This window comes from Stenella coeruleoalba, assembly GCF_951394435.1.
Source record: "Stenella coeruleoalba genome assembly, chromosome: 19".
Lineage (NCBI taxonomy): Eukaryota > Metazoa > Chordata > Mammalia > Artiodactyla > Delphinidae > Stenella > Stenella coeruleoalba.
The window spans coordinates 52,173,792-52,196,041 of NC_137165.1; the positions used below are offsets into that span (position 1 = coordinate 52,173,792).

Genomic DNA, 22,250 nt, shown 5'->3' on the forward strand with positions numbered 1-22,250 from the left:
AGAAACTCTTTAGGAATAATGTGCAGGATGTACACATCCATATGAAAGTTTATAAGCAAACTTTAATATTGGAAACTTTAAAAACAAGTTTTTGCCCAGTTACCTTATTAAAATTTACTACTGGGAAAAATGTATAATTGTCTACATTCTATTAATTATGTGCCAATATTGATCTAAAGGCAAAAAAAATCTATGTGGAAGCTCACTTAAACTCTATATTTTAATACAAACTAAAACGGATACAGTTTTAACTATAAGATGCATTAAACCAGGCAAGAACAATACAAATGGCATAACTTGGTACCTTAAATGCCCTAAAATTCAAGCATGGCCGTAAGATATACAGTAGGACTTTAGATTTTAATATTTACTAGTACAAGCTGTAAAAGAACACTTGCCAAAGCTGCAAAAATTATTTCTAGCTTTTCAAACAAAATCAGTTAAATGGCCCTTAGACATGGCTGCCCCGGACAGTTCAGTTTAAGTAAAATAGCACGGACATTCTTTACTACCAATGACTAAAATCAAAGTCCTTCAAAATACAGCTCTAGTATTTCTGAGTCCTTAAAAAAGACATTCTGTGGCTGTCACCTTTTATCTATATCACTAGCACTCTAGATTGAGCATAGTGAATTTTAAAAGTAATAACCGAACCTCTGTAATGCAATGGCTATAACGCGGTGAGACACGAGTGATGACAGAAACAATGAACTAGGAACTCTAGCCAAACCTTTTTCTGAGCACCTTCCTTCTTTTTCTTTTCTTCCTGCTTTTTCTTTTTCTTTTCTTCCATCAAACGTTCCTCTTTTTGTGTTTCTTGTTCTTTCTCCCTATTAAAAATAAAATGGTATTAGTATAATGTCCATTTTAAAATGAAAAAATGAAAAAACATTAGCTGCAGAAAGTTTTAAGTCACACAGTTTCACACGTGGTATAAAGAAGGATATTTTTGAGAAGCAGTGTTAGAAATGGACCTTCACCCGTCCCCCCATCAGCTCCACTTCTCTGTTAAGTACTAGAGCACGTGGCCCTGACTTCTTTGGCAGTGTTCATTCACTGGCCCACATGTGTTGAACACCACCAACCTTTTATCAGGCAGTGTACCAGGAATTAAGGGTACAAGATGGAGAAAGACATAGTCCCTAGAATCCAGCCCCAGACCAGTATTTCTAGAAGTGCTGTCTCAGGGACCACCATCGTCAGAATCTACCTATTAAAAGTGTAGATTCCTGGATCCCACACTAGCCCAACCAAATCAGAGCCTTTGGAGGTGATTCTTATGCACACCTTTTATGTTGGCTGGACAGAACAATTGTTTTTTAAACAAAGATCCCTACACAGCATGGTGAGCTACTATAAGGGTACACTGGAACATAGCATAGAACAACACTTGGAAGAGTGAGGTAGCCTATGAGCTACGGCTTAAATGTGGCAAAAGTGTTTGGCTGGCATGGGGTGCTGTGTCAGTTATCCATTTGCTGCCTGTCAGCTCCAGATTCACCCTCCGGCACACGCTTTGCCAATAATGGACCCGTCCCCTCAAGCACCTCTCCTTCCCTGTGAGCGCAATGCAGAGGTTTCCCAGTGAGGGGCGCTGGAGGGGCCTGCAGCAGCAAGGGGCCGTCCCACTGCCTCTGGAACCTGCAGGGTGGGGTCAGCATGTGGCTATGAGGACACCTGGTGAGGACCCCAGCCACGGACCAAGAAAGGGCAGTCTCTTAGCAACCTTGCAGCTCTGGCGTGATCTAGTGTCACCTTCCAGTGACCCTGTCAACACAGACATTGTGCACTGCGGGCCTCCTGTTACTTGCCCCACTCCCACACCAGTCTCTGTGGCCTTCTCCCGATGATGTGGCCGCGGCCCTCCTGACGGGGATGCCACGTGCTCCGTGCCCGTGGCACTGCCACTGCCACGTTGTCTTCACACCTGCACGCCTGGCCATCAACTGCAGCTCGCCACCAGGAGGGCTGCCACCAGGGCTCCCACCTCCTGTGTGCCCCTGTGGCGGGCTACCGGCTTTCCCGGGCTGGAGGAGTGCTTCCTTCCTGCTGCCAGCAACTGCCCACTGGCTGACCTGGGCGAAGCTGGGAGCCACTCTGCCATCCAGCGGGCTGCACCTACAGCTTCTTCAGTGAGTGGGAGCTCCAGCCTTGGGGAGGGGCCCCCTCCAATTGGCCCTTCCTCAGGTTCTCTCCCTCAGCCCTAGCTAGCTCTACAGTTGTTCTCTTACCACAGTTTGATTACTCTTTACAATAAATGTTCCCTGTTTATATCACCATGTAGTTTCTGCGTCCTCACTGGGCCAGACTGACACAAGTGGGAAGGAGGGTTTAATAGACTAGAGCAGAAGGAGCAACGTGCACAAAGGCCTAAGCAAACCTCACTGTCCACACACCACTGCTGTTTAACTTATTAATTTTGGAGTTTGTTTTTAACCTGTAAATGTGTTTACAACTACTACATGCATAGGGAGTCTCAACCTAGTGTCAGTTTGTACGTTATTTGAATACCATCATAATAAAAATAACTTAAATCAACAAGGTGCTGGTGATGGGGGGGCACTCAGAGCTTATTCTTCCTTTAAAACAGTGGTTCTTGGCTGCTCATAAGAATCACCTGGGAAGTTTTAAAAACTCGCAATGCCAAGGCTGTATCCCTTTTCAGTGAAATCAGGGAATTGAACTCAGACATCAGCAGTTTTAAAAGCTTCCAGATGACTCCAATGTCCGACCAAGGCTGAGAAACAACTTTTAAAAGGAAGTCAGTACATTTCCCAAGCTTGGAAACCAGCTATTATTCATTGCCTTAGATGATACCTTCCAGGAATATTTTCATGTTAAAGGATGCAGAGACACTAAGACATCTGTGTTTAAATATTCTTACAAGGTATAGGCAAGCCCTGTGAGTGATGGGTTGTTGCTGTAATCACCATGCTACTGCCACACATCTAGGGAAAAAGTGAACAAATGTTCACTAGGAATGTAGTGTCTGTCCACCGCTACTGTTATACTTTCTTAATCTACAGCATAATGAAAGCCTTAAGTTATCTTCAGATATTAAACTTAATAAAGAAGGCAAGTAGAGCTACATTTAAAAAAAGGCATTCTATAGGAGATGGAATAAAAAGGATCTTTGCTTGATTGGATTACTCTGAAAGTTAAATTAATTAGAACCAGCTATTCCCCCAGGAGTACAGTTAAGGTTTTACTGTACTGGTAAAATAAAGTGCTGTAAATAAACAGCTCACGTAGCCCTGAGATATCTTACACTTCTCCTGCCTGAGCTCATGTTCCTATGACAAAGCACAATTCAAATGTATGAACTTTAATAAAGTTTTTATCTAATATCCCCCAACTAGCACTAATTTCTTCTACCTCTACAATTCCTGCAATTTTTCATTAATAACTTAAAAAAATCAACACTGAATCTCTTTTTTTTTTTTTTTTTGCGGTATGCGGGCCTCTCACTGTTGTGGTCTCTCCCGTTCCGGAGCACAGGCTCTGGACGCGCAGGCTCCGCGGCATGTGGGATCTTCCCGGACCGGGGCACGAACCCGTGTCCCCTGCATCAGCAGGCGGACTCTCAACCACTGCGCCACCAGGGAAGCCCTGAATCTCATTTTTATTTGTAAAGTAATACATGCTCATGAGAAAACATAAACGGTGCAAAAGATACGTTAACAAAAAGACAGATTCTTCCTTCTCCAGCGTCCGCAGGCTCTCTCCTTGGAGGTAAGGAGTTTTTTAAAGAACATTCTCTATGTGAATATACGGTTGTGTATCTTTAAAAATGCTTGGATTCCTATTTCTTATCAATTTGAGATAGTAACAATTTAATTTCTATAATGATGGATACGGATTTGGTTCTTCAGACCCCTATCTTCCACCCCATCACTGCTTTGAGTTCAAACGATGAATGGCATTTGCTTTAAAAACAGTATGTTAATGTTCGCTGCAGAGCTAGGTAGGGTACTGTGAGGACATTTAACTTCTTGTGTAGCTGCTTTTTTTCTAGAGTTCTTAACTGTTCTTCTTTTCCTTTTGCAATATCCTCCTTACAAAAATTGTTTTTGTTTTTTACACAACCACCCTCCTCCAGTTTAAAAACATGAGCCCTCTCCTCAACTGCATTTCCCAAACTCCTTTCCAGAGCCTCAGTCCAGCTCACTCAGTCGGGAGCACTCTGCTAGAGTTTTCTAATACCCTCTAGTTATTTTAATAAAAAGAAAATTTTGGGGCTTCCCTGGTGGCGCAGTGGTTGAGAGTCCGCCTGCCGATGCAGGGGACATGGGTTCGTGCCCCGGTCCGGGAAGATCCCACATGCCGCGGAGCGGCTGGGCCCGTAAGCCGCTAAGCCTGCGCGTCCGGAGGCTGTGCTCCGCTGCAACGGGAGAGGCCACAACAGTGAGAGGCCCGCGTACAGCAAAAAAAAAAAAAAAAAAAAAAAAAAATTTAATTGTGGTAAAATATACATAAAATTTGCCATCTTAACCATTTTTATGCGTACAGTTCAGTAATGTTAGTCACATGGTTGTACTACCAATCTCCAGAACTCTTTTCATCTTGCAAATGTGAAACTCTGTGCCCAAGAAACAACTCCCCACTACACGCCCCCTCTCCCCAGGCCATGGCAACCACCATTCTATTTTCTGTTTCTATTAATCTGACTAACCCTAAGTACCACATTGTGGTTTTGATTTGCAGTTCCCTAATGGTAGTGATATCAAGCATCTTTTCATATGCTTCTTGGACATTTGTGTATCTTTTGGGGGCCTACTCTTTTATCATAGTTTACATATTCCTTATTTTTAACTCTGTATCACTGTGTCATTTCTATCAATCCAGATTGATACAGTGGGAAAGGAGGAACTAACAGACTAAGCAGAAGGAACAGTGTGTGCAAACTCCTCATCATTGCCCATCCATGAATGCTGACCTAAACTTACTAATTCGGTCATCTTGTGACTTCCCTTGTTTTCCTCCTTGAATGATGCCCTCAAGTTATGCTGGAATTGGCTACCTTTTTGTTTCACTGATGGCTTGGCTGAGCATAAATTCTAGGTTGAAAATCAAGTTTGAAGGCACAGTGCCCCTGTATTCTAGCATCCATACCTACTCAAGAGAAGTCTGATGTCATTTTGCTTTTTTAGTCCTTTCGAGGTGCTTTCCCCCCCTCCAAAGCTTCTTTTCACCCCTGGGATTCTGAAATTTCATGATGATGTGCACCTTGGTATCTTTCTCCCCCATTATGTGTGCTTAGTATTTGGCTGATGCTTTCAATATAGAGACATTTCTTTCAGTTCTCTATTTTATTGAAAACATCTTCTGTTTTCTAAACAACACATATTAAGTTTCTTGGAGGGATCATCATAATTTATCTTGATGTTTTCTACTCTTTTTTGTTATTGTTCTCAGTTTTCTGAGTGCTTAACTGAACTTGGTGTTCCAGTCCTTCTACTGAGCTTCTTATTCCATGATATTAAAATTTTATATAACTTTCTTATTCTCCAGTTGCTCTTTTCCCACAACACTGGGCTCTTGTTTTATGGACGCAGATCATTTTTATGCTGGCAGAAGATATCAATTAGGGTTTTTCTGAAGTTCTGCTAAATTTTCTGCATTGTTTCCTTTCTGAACAGTTCTTCCCTTAGACTCCCTTTGATGTGAGAGACTTTTCTCAATTGTCTGGTCATCTTTGGTTTGACCGTTCAGGGTCAAAAAAAACAAAACAAAAAACCAATTATTTTTGTGTGCATGGGCTGGACTTGTTTCCTCATTGGCTTTGCTTTAGGGAGACAGGTTGGGGAGCTGGCTATTTTGCTAAAGTAGCCTCAAAGATGAAAACATGCAGCCTTTCCCCTGATTACCAGGGTGCTTTATTCAAAGTATTAGCTACTAGACCTTAACCACCTAGAACTGCTGAAATTTTCGATGTCATTATTCTGAATTCTGACCATAACCTCCTCTCCTTACTATTTCCACTGTACCCATTCATTATCTTTACCAAAAACTCCTATTCCTTGTCTTCCATTTTCTTCTAAGCTATTTTCATCAGTTCCTTTACTAGAGAGCCTAAACCTTAAGATCATCTCATATGTTCACTAATTCAGTCACTCAGGAACTATACAACTAGCATATGTTATTTACTGTGGTAGGCACCAGGGACAAAAAGAGCGATTGATTCATTTAACAAATATTATAGCAGAGATTACAGCAGTGACAAGGCAGAGTTCATACGCTTTTAAGGATATTCATATAAATAATGCATCAAATAAATGATCACTATTACAGCAGTGACATGTACAAAATGCAACGAGAACATAAAAGTCTGCTGGGTGATGCCCTCCTGCTTATGTTATCTTTCTATTATAGTTAAGGGGACCTTATGTCCTGCTTTAATGAACATTGTGTGCTTCCTTCTGTACTCTGGGCTGTAAGAACCTTGGTGGCAGGACTGTCTTCTGTCTCTGTGGCACCAAGAAAAGCCTGTCATCATTCGGGACATTTCTAGTACCAACTTCTGGTCCATAATCTCAGGTGAAATTTATACTGGAAAAAAATCTTCTATATTTTCTTTTCAAGGGAAACTTTATTTTCTGAAATGACCAAGTAATATTTAATAAATTTCTATCTACCTTTTGAGGCTAGTAAGAAGATTATAAACTGTATTTTTTTTCCTATGTGGAGAAGTTGTGAGATTTACAAGTCAAGCTGTAAGGGAAATAAAGAAGAGGGATAGCCAGGTTGGGAGAATTTCACTTTTAAATTTTAATTTCAACTTAAAAAATTAAATTTAAATACATATGACTTTATATACATGTGTACATATAATCTTATATATTTTTTCCCAATATAACCTTTGCTTTTGTTTCTCATTTGCTTGGCATCCCTTACTCATTCTTTCTTCTCCCTCCACATCCATCTCAAAGGTTCACTTCTCCACCTCTCTTCCAGATGACCCATGTAGCCACCTAGTTCATACCCTTCTGTGCCTCTCTCCATGCTCATGTAATTATATGGAAACATACATACCTATATACGTTTACAAAGGATTTTATTTGATCATTGTTCTGTAACACAGGGATCATGTTATGTAAACTTTTTTGCATCTTGCTTTTCTCATTCAATATATGTCTCTCTCTCCTCATCCCCTCTCCCAACTGACAGATCTAATCCATATCCATTATTTCTAATGGCTACATAATATACCATGGTGTGAATGTTACCATATTCTATTCAGTTATTCCTCTATTCATACACATTCACTTCATTTCCAGTTTATCACCATTACAAGTAACTCCAGCTTTAGTCTATCTAGCTTCTGCTAAAGAGAACAACATTGCTTTGATTAGTGATATAGCTAATGCTTCAGTAATAGTGAAAACTAGGTAAGGAGAAATCTCATTCGGGGATCAACTTCAGGACCCAGAGCAAGTCTGAAGGGGCAAAGTGGACACAAATTACCTCTACTCTGTGTGGCAAGGCATACTGTCATGGGTCCCTAGCATACTGAATTCTACTGGAAAGAAAATATTTTTAATAATCTGGATTTTCCAGATGCATACTTCCTTTACTCTCAAATAGTTTAGCAATCGCTGGATTAGGAGGCTTTGGGTGGAGAAAGAGCCACACTCGTATTTTGGAGGCAGCCAGAAGAAGGAAGGGTCGGGAGGTAGGAGACTGCCCTTAAGTGCAGCCTCTATGGGTATCAATCATCTCAGTATTCCTAGCTAACTACACCTTTTCCCAGGGAAACATGATTTGACAGCTGTAGCCACCCTACGCCGAAGTATTCTAGGTGGGAAGTCTTCCAAATTTCCAGTCTTTTATTAGTTGATTACTCCCTTTTTGCAAATGAACGGGATTCAAAAAAGAGGGTGGGCTTGTTTTTGCCTGTGAGGTTTAGTCACCAGCAACTGTAACCTAGTTTCACCTACAGGACACATCACAGCTTATGCTCTGAAGTTAGACTCCAATGTCATGTCATTAAAATATTCACTAATTCAGTGTGTATGTGTGTGTGTGTGTGTGTGTGTGTGTGTGTGCGTGTGCGCGCGCGCGCGTGTGTGTGCTATATGCCGTTATATACAGTTTGGCTAATTCAATTAGAATTTCCTGGCAGGGTTTACGTTAGGAAGAGCTGGTTAAGTGTTATCAGACAAAATTAAAAAGGGAAGGGGAAGGAAGAGGTATCCTGTCCAGTCGTCAAATAAATATTTAAGATTCTTTTCAACATGTGTTTGAATACACGATACAGCCTTATGGGCAGTACAGAAAGGATAAGACATAAAATAGTCTTAGACCTTGAGGGGAATAGAATCTAATAGGAGAGTGACAGTAAAGCTTGAATTATCCTTAATACTTGATAGACTATGGAAATAAACAGAATAATGTAGTAGACAGCTTATGCTTGAGATTCAGAGTCACAGAACTAGGTTCGAAAGTAAAGGTCACTAGCATAGGAGGTCAAGAACCTGTAGGCTCAAGTATGGGCTGGACTGGGTAGAAGAACTGGACTGTCATGCAGTCATTCAGCGTGACACCAGGACGTGGGGTGGAAAAGGGCACCACAGCTCTGACAAACAGGAGCAGAGGGTGGAAGGGAGAGTTTTTATTTGAGGATTAAAGGAAAACACAGTTAGAGAGAATCTAAGGTCTCCTGATGTTCACAGCTTTGTGTAATGCCCTCCCCGTGAGTGTGGGAGGGACCCGGGACTTGCTTCTCACCGCTAGACTATGGCAAAGGTGACGGAATGCTGCTGCCTTGACTACATTTAGAAGACTCCATCTGTTTAGCAGACTTGCTTTAGTCTCCCTTTCAGGTGTTGGCTTTGAAGAAACAGCTGCCATGAGTCCTACTGCTGCAAGGAAATGAATTCTCCCAACAGCCTGAGTGAGCTTGGAAGCCCACCTTTCCCCAGTCAACTCCCCCCACACACGCGCCCCGCCCATGAAAACCCAGACCTGGCCTTGACTGCAGCCTGCAGTGGGTCCAGCTAACTAACCCATGCCTAGCCCCCTGACCCACAGAAACCGTGAAATAATGAATATGTATTGCTTTAAGTTTGTGGTAATTTGTCATGAAGCATAGGAAACTAATACAGGTCGTGATTTAAGACTTCCAGGGCAAGCCAAGAGGGAGTAAGCCCACCACAGCCTCTCTGCCACTGATTACCACAAAAGACTGGATGAGGTACAATATAAATTCAAAAATACAAACTATGAAAAGTAAACAAAAGCAGGTGGACTAGGCAGAGGAGTCAAAACTTGGGGAGGTGACTGTATGGGGGCGAGTTTCTCACCTACCCTCCTCTTGAAGCTGGTTTGTTGTAATTTTAACAGCAGGTTGGCCCCAGTCACAGAGCTGTGCTGTGCTGTGGTGGCCCAGGCAGCTGAAACCGAGAGAAGCCCACCTTTCTGAACAGAGAATTAGGAAACTGAGCTCTTGTGAGCTAGACAGTGTGGGGGACCCAGAGAGCAACTGGCTGGAGGAGACCCCCAAAGTCTGTGCATAAACTTCCACAGTTCTGGGTTCACCTTCGAGTCATGCGTGTGTGGGACAGACCCAAAACAGCGAAGCAGTTGCTTTGAAAACTGAACTACAACTTCAACTACTCTCCCCTCTTCTCTCCCAAGTCTTGGACTAACCCCTGAGTGGCACACGGGTGGGCCAGGCCCAAAGCAGCATAGCAGGGTGAAAGCTACGGAAACTGAATGACATTTGAACCACTGCCCACAGAAGACGAGACAGACTTTGTGGTCTGAACCTAACTGGGTTGACTGCCTGCTAAAACAAAAACAAAACAAAATAACAGCAACAGAATCAAATGCTCTAGAGGAGTTTAGTAGGACTCAAAGTCTATACAACACATTCAGAATGTCCAGGATAAAATCCAAAATTACTCTTCATACGAAGAACCAGGAATATGTGGGCAAACTGTCAGGACAAAGTACAAGGGCTACCAACTCCCAGATGACCCAGGTGTTGGAATTATCAGACAAAGACTTTAAAGCAGTTATTGTAACTATGCTCCAGGAGGCAAATAAAGGCAAATGCCCTTGAAACAAATGGGAATATAGGTGTTCACAGCAGATAAACAGAAACTGTAAAAACAGAAGTGGAAATTTTATTCATTCATTCACTTATTTTTTACTTTTTGTCTGTGCTACGCAGCTTGCAGGATCCTAGTTCCTTGACCAGGGATCAAACCCCCATCCTTGGCAGTGAAAGCGCAGAGTCCTAACCACTGGCCCGCCAGGGAATTCCCTCAAGTGGAAATTTTAGAACTGAAAAATAAAATATCTGAATTAAAAACTTCACTAGATGAGTGCAATGAAAGAATGAATGAGGGAAAAGTTTGTGAACTTAATTCAAGCAAAAGAAATGATCTGAAGAACAGACAGAAAAAAGATTGAGAAACATGAAGAGTCTCAGGGACCATGGGACAATACCAAAAGGTCCAACATTCATGTCATTAGGGTTCCAGGAGTAGAGGAGAAAGAGATTGGTGAAGAAAAATAAATCTGCAAAAATAATGGTGGAAAACTCCCCAAAGTTGGTGATATAAATAAATTTACAGATTCAAAAAGCTCTGTGAACTCCTAATAGGATAAACTCGAAGAAAACCCCACTCAGACATATCATATATTAAGTACAAGCAGCCAGATTCAAAAGGATACGTGCTGTATAGTTCCATTTATATGACAATCTGGAAAAAGAGAACAATTATAGGAACATAAAACAGACCTGTGATTGCCTGGGCCTGGGGAGGGAGGAAGATATTACTACAAAGGGGCAGAGCAAGGGAACTTTTTTGGAGGATGACAGAACTATCCTGAATCTTGATTATGATGGTGGTTATATACACCTATAAACATTACATATATATATACTGTATGCATTTGCTGAAACTTAGATAACTGTACACTAGAGAGTGAATTGTACTGTACGTAAACTTTTAAAAAAGTGAATAAAAACAACAAAAATCAAAAACAAAAGCAAAAAATGATTTGTAAATGGTCACCGGGCGAGGCAGGGTGGGGGGGAAGGTGGTGGTTCTGGGGAATGTTGAATCCCTCCCTCATGCATCTTCTTCCCCCTCCATTCCTGGCCTAATGAGAGATGGGGTTTCAATTAAATGGAGGGGGGGACATGGAGTGAGTTGCGAGGGTACAGAGTTAAAGATAAAGATCTTCATTTACCACAGGACCAGTGTACCATAAGACACAGAGGGAAGATGTGGAGGAAAGGACGAGACACTGACTGGGAATGCTGACTGCAGGCACCTTTATTTTAGAAGGATGGAGAAGCATCACAGAGATCTGAAGAGAGGCATGGCAACAGCAGCTGGCCTCGAGGTATTCCAAAAGAACTCTGACATTACTTTCATTTTAGTGCTAATACAGACTTACTACTGTGGCTAAAACACCAAACCAGAACAAAAGCCAGCAGCACCCTTAGTAGGGAGCAGTCTGACTGACCAGACTTCTTAGCAGTTCCTCTCATCGGATAAACACACACTATGGTGCTTGCTGTCTAACCACTGACATATACCCACTTCCCTGTCCCACTAATGCTTCTCTACATCTTATTATCTTCTTCCATTGGCTTTTTGTCACAGAACAAATGATGTCCCTCATTTGGTAGGCTTTTCTCTGAACAATAAAGTTGATTACCTCCGTCTGTTATTTTTGCCGCTCAGCTTCCTTTACTCCTCCCTTTGGAACCTGTGCCCCAATTTCCCCCAGAGTACCAGTCCTTCTCTCACGCTAATGTTAAGGACAGTGGCTCCAGAGATGTGTCTGGCCAATCAAAAAGCACTGCATTTCCTGGGCCATGGTGATTAGATTCAGGATGACTCTGCATGTGAACATCACAGGAAGGACGCTGAACGGAAACTCAAGGCCTTAATCACAGAGGGCCTGGAAATGAAGCTGACGCCAAGGAAAAGAAGCAAAGAAATGGCGTGAGAATTAAGTCTTGGTAATGTATGTCCTTTGAGCCCAGGAACAAGTTGTTCCTGTGGCCTGGTACCTCAGTGCCTTGCCCTTGCCTGGTCCTACTAGGCCAGTCAAGATCCTCCTTGGAATGTGAATCCTGAACTGAGTGGCAACAGCTGGAACAGATCCATCGCAGCGACTGCAGCCTCCAGATCTGTCCATTAGCACTTGCTACCTAGATTTTGCAGGCTGAGGAGCCCGGCTTCTCAGTTTTTCCTTCAATGATGTCAGCCACCTCATATCATTCCAAAGTCCCTCTTCCCCTCCCCCCTTAATTTGTACAGAGTCACTTTCTGTTGCTTGTAACCAAAGAATCCTGATAAATACAGTTTCTCAACAATCTATTTATTTAATTTAGACTTAGTAAAGTATGTGCTGACTGGATCTAGCACTATTTAATTACGATGTCTCAAAACTAATCATGTTCAGTAAACATTTTTAACCACTATAAAAACTGCTTTAGAATTACTACATCACATGTCAGTTACAAGCATAGAAGTTATAAGTACTGTTTTTCTTTTTTTTTGGCCGAGCCACACAGCATACAGGATCTTAGTTCCCCAACCAGGGATTGAACCTGTGCCTTCCACAGTAGAAGCGTGGAGTCTTAACTGCTGGACCATCAGGGAAGTCCCTAAGTACCATTTTGTGAAAACCTTTTCTTTATTTCATTTCTGAGTTTAAAGTAGCCTCAAATTAAGTCAGAAAATGCCACTATACTTTTTATTGTTGCTCCATTTCCATCGTCAATTTACATAATGATAACTTGAATATGTGTACTTTAAATATGCTTAAAATAATAGAAGCAAATCTCCAACCAATCTCTCAGATACAGTAGTCCTGGCTGGCACATCCCGGTATGTAAGCCACAGAGTGGTTATTAATAATGATCAGGATTTCACTGTTTGCTAGAAAATTTTAAAATAGGTACGGTACTGGGTAACCAATGACAAGCATGCTTTACCCAAAAGTGTCTACTTCCAACTACTAAGGAATGTGGAGGTGGGGAACTGTGCTATTGACTTACTGCCGCTCAGCTCCACGCTCAGCTTTTTGCCCACTCTGTGAAAACTGGGACCTTTAAACATTTTCCTTTGCCAGCTGGCACGATGTTAACCTTTTTCAACAGAGGGTGCTAGAGAGACACAGCAGGAAAAGAGTTTTGCTCTTGGCTGACTCCTAAAGGCCCCTCCCTCCCCCACCCTGAGAACTTCCCAGCGGTCCCCCCACCCTCCACCCTCCCACGCTCAGTGACTTTTCTGCCATCCCTTGTGCCCTATCCAGAGGTCTGGACCTCAGCCAGGGGGGCTCTCACTGGGCACCCCATCTCAGCCCTGCGGGCAGTGGCTACTCCTTACACCGCTATGCCTGCAAAATTTAAAGTTTTCTCTACTGACTAGCAAATCCCTCATTACTCCAATCCCGTTAGAGTTGGCAATTCTTTATATTAAACTTTCCCTGTTCACGTTACCGTTTGGTTTCTCTCTCCTGACAGAAGGATCCTTAAATTAGAGCCTATTTCAATCCTGTCAACAAACCGGAGACTTTTTAATATTGCCACACTAATGAATAAGTAAAATTCACAGATGTGCCTAAATAGCGAATAAATGACATCAAATATAAAACAAGTTAAATTTAATTAATAGCACATAGACCTGAAGTATGCAACCTGATAGGTGTGGAAAAAGACTCGATTTGCCTGGATTTGCCTAATATCACTTGCCCAGTATTTTTTGTTTGACTCAATAATATTTCTATGCTCTAAAACTTGTGATACATCTGGGCGAATTTAGAGAAGGTTCTCCTTCATGATTATGAAGAAGAAAGAACAAAGTTCTGGCACCATATAACCGCAGGCCAGTCACTAAAATGATGAAACAGACACCTGGGGCAGTTATCAGTGAGAGAGCTGGACTGCAGATCATTTCCAGGGTAACTTTCTATTTAAAAATGTTGCAATCCTGGGACTTCCCTGGTGGCGCAATGGTTAAGAATCGGCCTGCCAATGCAGGGAACACGGGTTAGAGCCCTGGTCTGGGAAGATCTCACATGCCGCGGGGCAACTAAGCCCGTGTGCCACAACTACTGAGCCTGCGCTCTACAGCCTGCGAGCCACAACTACTGAGCCTGCTTGCCACAACTACTGAAGCCCGCACGCCTAGAGCCCGTGCTCTGCAACGAGAAGCCACCACAATGAGAAGCCCAAGCACCGCAAGGAAGAGTAGCTCCAGCTCGCCGCAACTAGAGAAAGCCCGCGCACAGCAGCAAAGACCCAGTGCAGCCAAAAATAAATAAATAAAATTTAAAAACAAAAACAAACTCTTTAAAAAAAGAAAAGGAAAAAAAAAGTTAAAATTCTGTGAACTAAAAGGACTGTTAACTGTGGACTCAATTTCCGGAGCCATTAAACTAACCTGTGCTCAAAGCTGGATTCTAATTTGGGAGAGCAGGCAAGTGCACAAGACCTGGGCAGAAATAGCTTTGTGACAATCTGCACAATGGAAAAGTCAAATATAAAAGGAGATGATACCACCACCATCCACCCAGTCCCCTGATCCAGAAACATCTGTGAAGCCAGGGTTTATATGAAAGGATGGTAGGAAAGAAGGTTTCAAGGGTCTGTGCTGGAGTCATGAGGTGAGAAAGGCGTCAGATGCCTGTCTAAACAGTTTCTACAAAGAAACCTAAGGCAGGAGAGAAATCATATGACCAATTTTATTTGTGCAGAAAAAACACAGGTACTGAAAGGGATTGTTAGTATTTCACATTAAAAATGTGAAATACAAAGACTCATTTCAGAAATGATCAGGAAGCAAACCTACCCGAAAAATACCAGTTATTGAAAGAATTGAATTTTCTGTTTTGTTTTCTAAACATACACCAGGTTCATAGGACCAAAAACAAAGAAACAAAACAACAAAGTCTAGACAGAGATCCTACGGGAACCTAATTAAGAAAAAAAGTGTTCTATAATTTGCCATGGTGCTCTTATATAATCAGGTCTAGTCCTTAGTCATTCATTCAACAAACACAAAGCAGTGAACTGTCCACTGGACCCTGACTTGTTCAGTTCTATACTTTGAATCGTAAGAAGTATTTACTAGTCACAGATTGTTGTGTCAGCACCTTAATTACTGTTTTAAGTCAACAACTCTAATACTCAAAGTATGTAACTTGTATGACCTGGATGTCCAATACTATGTTCACATACCAATTTAAAAGAGCAAATGTTTCCTATTACTCTCACAAAGTCAACTCTCTGCTAGTTCCCACCATTTTGGCTTTCTGATTTCTTAAAAAAAAAAAAAATTCAGAGTTCACCTCCTTAAAGGACTCTAATGGAACCACATCTGGTAACGGATTAGTATAAGTGCTCAGAGCTAACCCACAATCTGCCTTATAGTGAAGCAATGAGCAACTTACTAAATTATGCTACTATTAATGATTCAATTCCTCACTCTGTCCTTTATGGCTTATTAAAACCATGAGAACATACACCAGTTCTACAAAGGAAGAAAAAGTTTCCCTAGCACTCAGGTCCAGAAATAAGTTTTCCAGGGGATACCTCTCCCAGGTGACATAGAGTCAGGCTCTGGACAGCTTCTTTCAGGCCCTAGAGCATGCACATAGCCAAAAACATGATGGGAAAACTCAGGGAACTGTCAAAAGTTGTTGAACGGAAACTCAAGGCCTTAATCACAGAGGGCCTCAGCAATTCTCTGGGGAGCCAAGGTACATGGTCCAGGTATGAAGGTTTCTGATGGTTTTGCTGAATCCAAAGATAAAACCTAGAAAATCAAACAATCCTCCACAGATACCAAGTTCAACTGAAAATAATAGTTTGACGTTGTAGTCTTTGAAAAAACTAATGATAGCAATAGCTATCATTTAGTAAACACTGGGCTTGCAAGGCCTCTTCAACAGACGACCCCAATGACTCCTAAAAACAACTTTGTTAAAATGGACATCACCTGCATCTTGAAAGAGGAGACTGAAGCTCAGAGGATCTCGGTGAGTCGCCCACTGTGACACAGACAGGAAGTGACTGACTCTCAAGCACATGCTCCTTCATCATGCACAACGCACCCCTAAAGAGCACATACGCTTCGTCGTACGTAGTCCAAGAGCAAGAGCCAAGTGCTTCAGATTTAAGACAAGCTGATAGTAAAGCTGACCCCACTTTTTGGAAATTGAAGAGTCCAATTAAGACAATCTCTTAGATGATACATTAGTTACAGTACAGGCAGAGCCACTGTAACTAAGAGACCCCAAAATGCAATGTCCTCAAGACGTTTCTCCCCCAAGTCCGGAGGCTGGCCAGGTACCTTTGCTCCAGGAAATCATCTAGGGACCCAGTTCTTTTCATTCACTAGAGGAGGGAAAAGAAGAATTGCAGAGCAAATCATTTTCTTTTTGGTTCATGCCCTGCAAGTTCATACATTATTTCTGCTCATATCTGATTAACCAGAACTTTATTCATATGCCCATATCTAGATACAAGTACGGCTGGGGAAATCTAGGTGTGCTCATCTAAAACTTCTTCCAAAAGGAAGGAGAAAATGCATTCCTGGGGGAAAATAAACAGTTTCCAGAACTGATGGAGCGCTTCCCCATCTCTATGTGGAGATAAAAAGTAGGTAATTTTTCCAAAACAAAACAGATATACATACACAGATACAGATTTGAGTTTGTGTGTTACTTGAACAAATAATACATAAATCAAGTCCCCAACATTCAACTCTATAGAATATGAGCAAAATGATTTTGGGCAGAAACTTCTTCAAGGGATCAAGATGTCACCAGTTACTTGCTGTGGCAACAGAAAAATCCTAGTAATGCTTCTACAGAATGATTGAGCATCACAAGGTTGCCAGTAAATCTTCCAGAATGAATTTGTTATAAAAATACCAAATTTTATCTAATCTAAGATGCTTTCAAATATAAGATGCACCATTATTTCTTATGCACTAAGAAAGAAAAATGCTGCCAATTACACCATGAAATACCATTATTGTCTATAAGATGCATGCCAATTTCAGAGATGTTAAAAGTGGGAAAAATGTGTTTCTTAGAACAAATGAAATACAGTATGCCCCTGAAATAACAAATCAAAGTGATCTACCTTATGAAATTACTGGACAAAAACCAATTAAATTTTAGAAAATAAATTGTTGCTGCTAGGCCATTCTTTATGATGATAATATAAATAAATATATGGAGGTCAAACATACACTTCATGAATTTTTAAAAAAACAACTCAATTCTATGGGAAAGTCAGACAGCTACTTTCATAACACATGAATTACAATTTGCTAAGAAGCACAGGGCGGGGGCTTCCCTGGTGGCACAGTGGTTAAGAATCTGCCTTCCAATGCAGGGGACACGGGTTCGAGCCCTGGTCTGGGAAGATCCCACATGCCGCGGAGCAACTAAGCCCGTGCGCCACAACTACTGAGCCTGTGCTCTAGAGCCCGCACACCTAGAGCCAGTGCTCCGCAACAAAAGAAGCCACCACAATGAAGCCTGTGCACTGCAACGAAGAGCAGCCCCTGCTCGCTGCAACTAGAGAAAGCCCGCACACAGCAATGAAGACCCAACACAGCCAAAAATAAATAAAATAAATTAATTTAAAAATATATATATATAAAATAAGCACAGGGCATTGTGAGAGCACGAGGGAGGAGGTAGTCAGGAGAGCATGGGAGGTTTCCTGTGGAGGTGAGCTAAGCTCTGAAGGATAACTAGCTGAACTGGCAGGGGAACAGCATGGATAAAAGCTCTATGGTGGAAAAGAAATACGGCACGTTTTGAGAACAGCAAGATGACTAGTGAGCCTAAAGCATGGGGACAATGAAGAAATGGCTAAAGCAAGTCTGGTGGGATAAACTGAGTTAAAGTTTTTGGTCTTATCCTCAGAGCAGTGAGAAGTTACTGAAGAATATTCAGCAAGAAAATAACAATCATATTTGTCTTTTTACGAGGTCATTCTAGCTACTACATGGAGAATGGAATATATGTGGATAAGAGTGGACAGGTGGAAACCAATGAGTAGGCTCTGCTGTCAGTCTAAGAGTTTAGAATTGGTAGTTTAGATTTGGGGAGCAGCAGAGGATTTGGGGATGGAAAGCAGGGTTTGAAAATTATTTAGGAGATAAAATGAATAGAACGTGGTGATTAATTGCATATGGGCATAAGGGAGAGGGGGGCATCGAGAACAGCCCCTGGGTTTCTCACCAGTGTGACTAAGTGTACGGCATCGTTCAAGATAAACACTGGAGAAGAACACCCTGAATTTGAGATGCTTGAGCATTAAACTGGGAAGGGAGCTGGCAGCTTGATATATAATTCTGGATTCAGAGGAAAGATTTGGGCTGGAGAGAAGTCTACGGAGCTGTCAATGCAGAGATAAATCAAAGCCATGGCCACAGCTGAAATCAGGTAGGGATGGGGTTAGAAAAGAGGGCCGGGGACAAAGACTTAAGGAACATCAGCATTCAGAGGTCAGACTCAGGAGGATGAGACTGTCATTCAAACACCCACCCATTATTTATGCATCAATTCTTTATTAGTAACTGGCTACAATATGCCAGACTCTGTTTTAGGTATAAGGATATCCAGTGAACAAGATACATTAGCTTCCTATTATTAAGGAGCTTACAGTTTAGTGAGCAACCAAATAAAAAACACAAGAAAATAAGATAATTTCAGTTTGTGATAGTGCTATGAAGAAAATAAAATTGGCATCGCAACTCAAATTCCATGATGGCATGACATCAGTGATGAGATTTCCAAAATGATGAGTAATTACTGAGAACGTTCCAGACAAAGTATAATCTTCCCTCAACTTACATGAGAGCTGCTTTCCTGGGAAATTCAGTATATATCACAACAGCACACACACACAGACTGTATATACATGTAAAATAGGTTCTGTGTGAGAATAAACAAAATGTTCACCCACCTAAATATCCAGAGGGCTATCCAAAAGCCACCAAGGATGTGGTACCAGGCTTCACTGTATGGGGCTGGTCCAGGTACTACAGAACATCTAGGATCCTTGGCTCCTAACCCACTAAATGCCACTGTGCCTGAGCCCAATCGTGCCATAGCTCTAAACACATCCCCGTATTCCCAAATGCCCCCCAAAGGAGTTGGCACCTCCCCTGCTGAGAGCCGCTGCTTTAAGGCAACGAAGTACACCCTGCTAAATGACACAAATTCCAAGAAATGGAGAGACACTGAGGTATCCATACTAATGAATTCTAGTTGCAGACATTTCCATGAAGTGGCAATCAATCACTCTTTTTCATTCGATATATACAGTTGACCCCTGAACAACATGGGTTTGAATTGCGCAGGTCCACTTATATGTGGATTTTTTTCGACAAATACATACTACAGTACTACACGATCTGAGGCTGGTTGAATCCAAGGTTGTGGAACCACCTATATAGAGGGCCGAATGTAAAGTTACATGCAGATTTTCGGCTGTGCAGTGGACTGGCACCCCTAACCCCCACATTGTTCAGGGGTCAACTGTACTTACTATGTGCCAGACAATGTTCTGGTCCCTGCCTTCACAAAGCTTACATTTTAGAGTTTCTTGTCTTTTCTGGATATATGCCCAGGAGTGTGACTGCTGGATCATATGGTAACTTATTTATTTATTTATTTATGGCTGCACTGGGTCTTCGTTGCTGCACACAGCCTTTTCTCTAGTTGCGGCGAGCAGGGGCTACTCTTTGTTGCGGTGTGCGGGCTTCTCGTTGTGGTGGTTTCTCTTGTTGCGGAGCATGGACTCTAGGTGTGCAGGCTTCAGTAGGTGCAGCATGTGGGCTCAGTAGTTGCGGCATGTGGGCTCTAGACCACATGGGCTTTAGTAGTTGTGGCATGTGGGCTCAGTAGTTGCAGCTTGTGGGCTCTACAGCGCAGGCTCAGTAGTTGTGGTGCACGGGCTTACTTGCTCCGTGGCACATGGGCTCTTCCCAGACCAAGGATCGAACCCGTGTCCCCTGTATCAGTTGGCAGATTCTTAACCACCGTGCCACCAGGGAAGTCCGAGCTTACATTTTAGAAAACTGGAATAAACACACAACTACTTGAAATAAAGACGATCCAGAACGTGGTTCTTATACTTAAAATCTATACACCCTGGCATCTCTCAGGTAAAAGTACAAAGAGTTTCCTTGAAAATTAATGTTATTTTCTCCATTAACTGTTTGTAGTCATTTGTAGGCACATGTACCATAATAGAGATTTAAACATTCAGCACCCAACAAATGACATCCAACACTGAAAAAGCAATTGTGTACTTTCAAATCGCACTGAAAAAGTTTTTACAGTCTGAAAGACAGTAGCACCTACTGGAAAAGATGCTAATTATAACCAAACCCTTTTGGACTCTAAATACGCTCAGACATAAAAGAAAAGAAGGGGGGAGCTGTGCATTTTTAACCAGGGAATCATTAAAGTACAGAAGTGATCTCCATGGAGAACAGATTCACAGATGGGCAGATGCAGAGAAGAAATTCTGATGTTGGGAAGAAGATGCGATAAAGAGTAAAGAGCTGGTAAATACTGCTAATTAGCACAGTACCACTGGTACACGGTTGACCACAGTGTTAATTTACACTCTCAATAACGCTCAGTTCAGTTCATGGAATTTTCTAAACTTGAAAAAGAAAGATGATGATTGAAATAATTCTATATATAAAATTTTATACTTTTTTTTTAATTTATAACAAGGTATTCTCACACTAAGCAAGCTTCACAAATACAATTTTTAATGACAGATAACATAATATTTTCATTGTGTAGACAGACCATAATCTTCTTAACAATTCTCCTGTTATTTACTTAGGTGTTTCCTTTTTATACTGCTTTCATCACTAACCCTCATTTGTGTAGTTTGTTCTGTATTTGTGACTATTCGATTTTGTTCTGTATTTGTGATTGCTGTCTTAAGAGAGGTTTCCAGAAGCAGACTTACTAAAACAGAAGTGTATAATTAAGAGTTTCAATACTTATAGCCAAACTGTTATCCAAAAGCATTTTAATAATCTGTACTTTTTTATTAGCTGAGTATAAGAGTGCTTAATTCAAAATATCCTCACAAGCACTGAGTATTATAATTTTTAATCTCTGCTAATCAGATAGAAAAAGTATCTCACTGGCATTAATTTACAATTCTTTGATTTTTTTTTTTTTTTTTTTTTTTTTGCGGTACGCGGGCCTCTCCCGTTGCGGAGCACAGGCTCCAGACGTGCAGGCTCCGCGGCATGTGGGATTTTCCTGGACCGGGGCACGAACCCGTGTCCCCTGCATCGGCAGGCGGACTCTCAACCACTGTGCCACCAGGGAAGCCCTCTTTGACTATTAATTCCCCATATATTGTTAACCTGCATGAATTTTGTTTTCTGTGAATCAACCATTTATATTTTCTGGTCTATCCCTTGGGTTCTTAATTGGTTTTTTCTTTATCAATTTGTAAGAATTTATATATGTTAAATGGATTAAACTTTTATCCTGTTGCTGTAAACATTTTCCCCATTTTTAGTTTGTCTTTTAATTATTTTTAATTTTTAGTTATTTTTTTATTGGCGTACAGTTGTTTTACTGTGTTGTTAGTTTCTGCTGTACAGCAAAGTGAATCAGTTATACATATATGCACTCTTTTATATATCTACTCTTTATATCCAATCAGTTATATGTATACATATATCTTCCCATTTAGGTCACCACAGATCACTGAGTAGAGTTCACTGTGCTATACAGTAGGTTCTCATTAGTTATCTATTTTATACATAGTAATGTATATATGTCAATCCCAATCTCCCAATTTGTCCCATCTCCCCTCCCCCCTTGGTAACCATAAGTTTGTTCTCTAGAAGTGACTCTATAGAGTCACATATGTGACTCTATTTCTGCTTTGCAAATAAGTTCATCTGTACCATTTTTCTAGATTTCACATATAAGTGATATTATGCAATGTTTGCTTTTCTCTTTCTGACTTACTTCACTCCGTATGACAGTCTCTAGGTCTATCCACGTTTCTGAAAATGGCAGTATTTCATTCCTTTTTATGGTTGAGTAATATTCCATTGTATATATGTACCACACCTTCTTTATCCATTCCTCTGTTGATGGACATTTAAGTTGCTTCCATGTCCTGGCTATTGAACATCAGGGTGCACGCATCCTTTCGAATTATGGTTTTCTCCGGATATATGCCTAGCAGTGAGATTGCTGGA

General features: G+C 41.4%; 1 protein-coding gene across 4 annotated transcripts in view; it reads right to left on the minus strand.

Moving 5' to 3' along the window:
- TNRC6C (trinucleotide repeat containing adaptor 6C) overlaps positions 1-22,250 on the minus strand; it is a 132,658-nt gene that overhangs the window by 86,262 nt on the left and 24,146 nt on the right. For 3 of the 4 annotated variants that reach the window (XM_079903690.1, XM_079903689.1, XM_079903688.1), the window contains exon 2: positions 731-830. In XM_079903690.1, the coding sequence (XP_079759816.1) occupies positions 731-793 (63 nt within the window). In that variant the 5' untranslated portion in view covers positions 794-830. Of the gene's footprint in view, positions 1-730; positions 849-22,250 lie in introns of those variants that run through there. The other variant, XR_013824962.1, reaches the window with a different exon arrangement.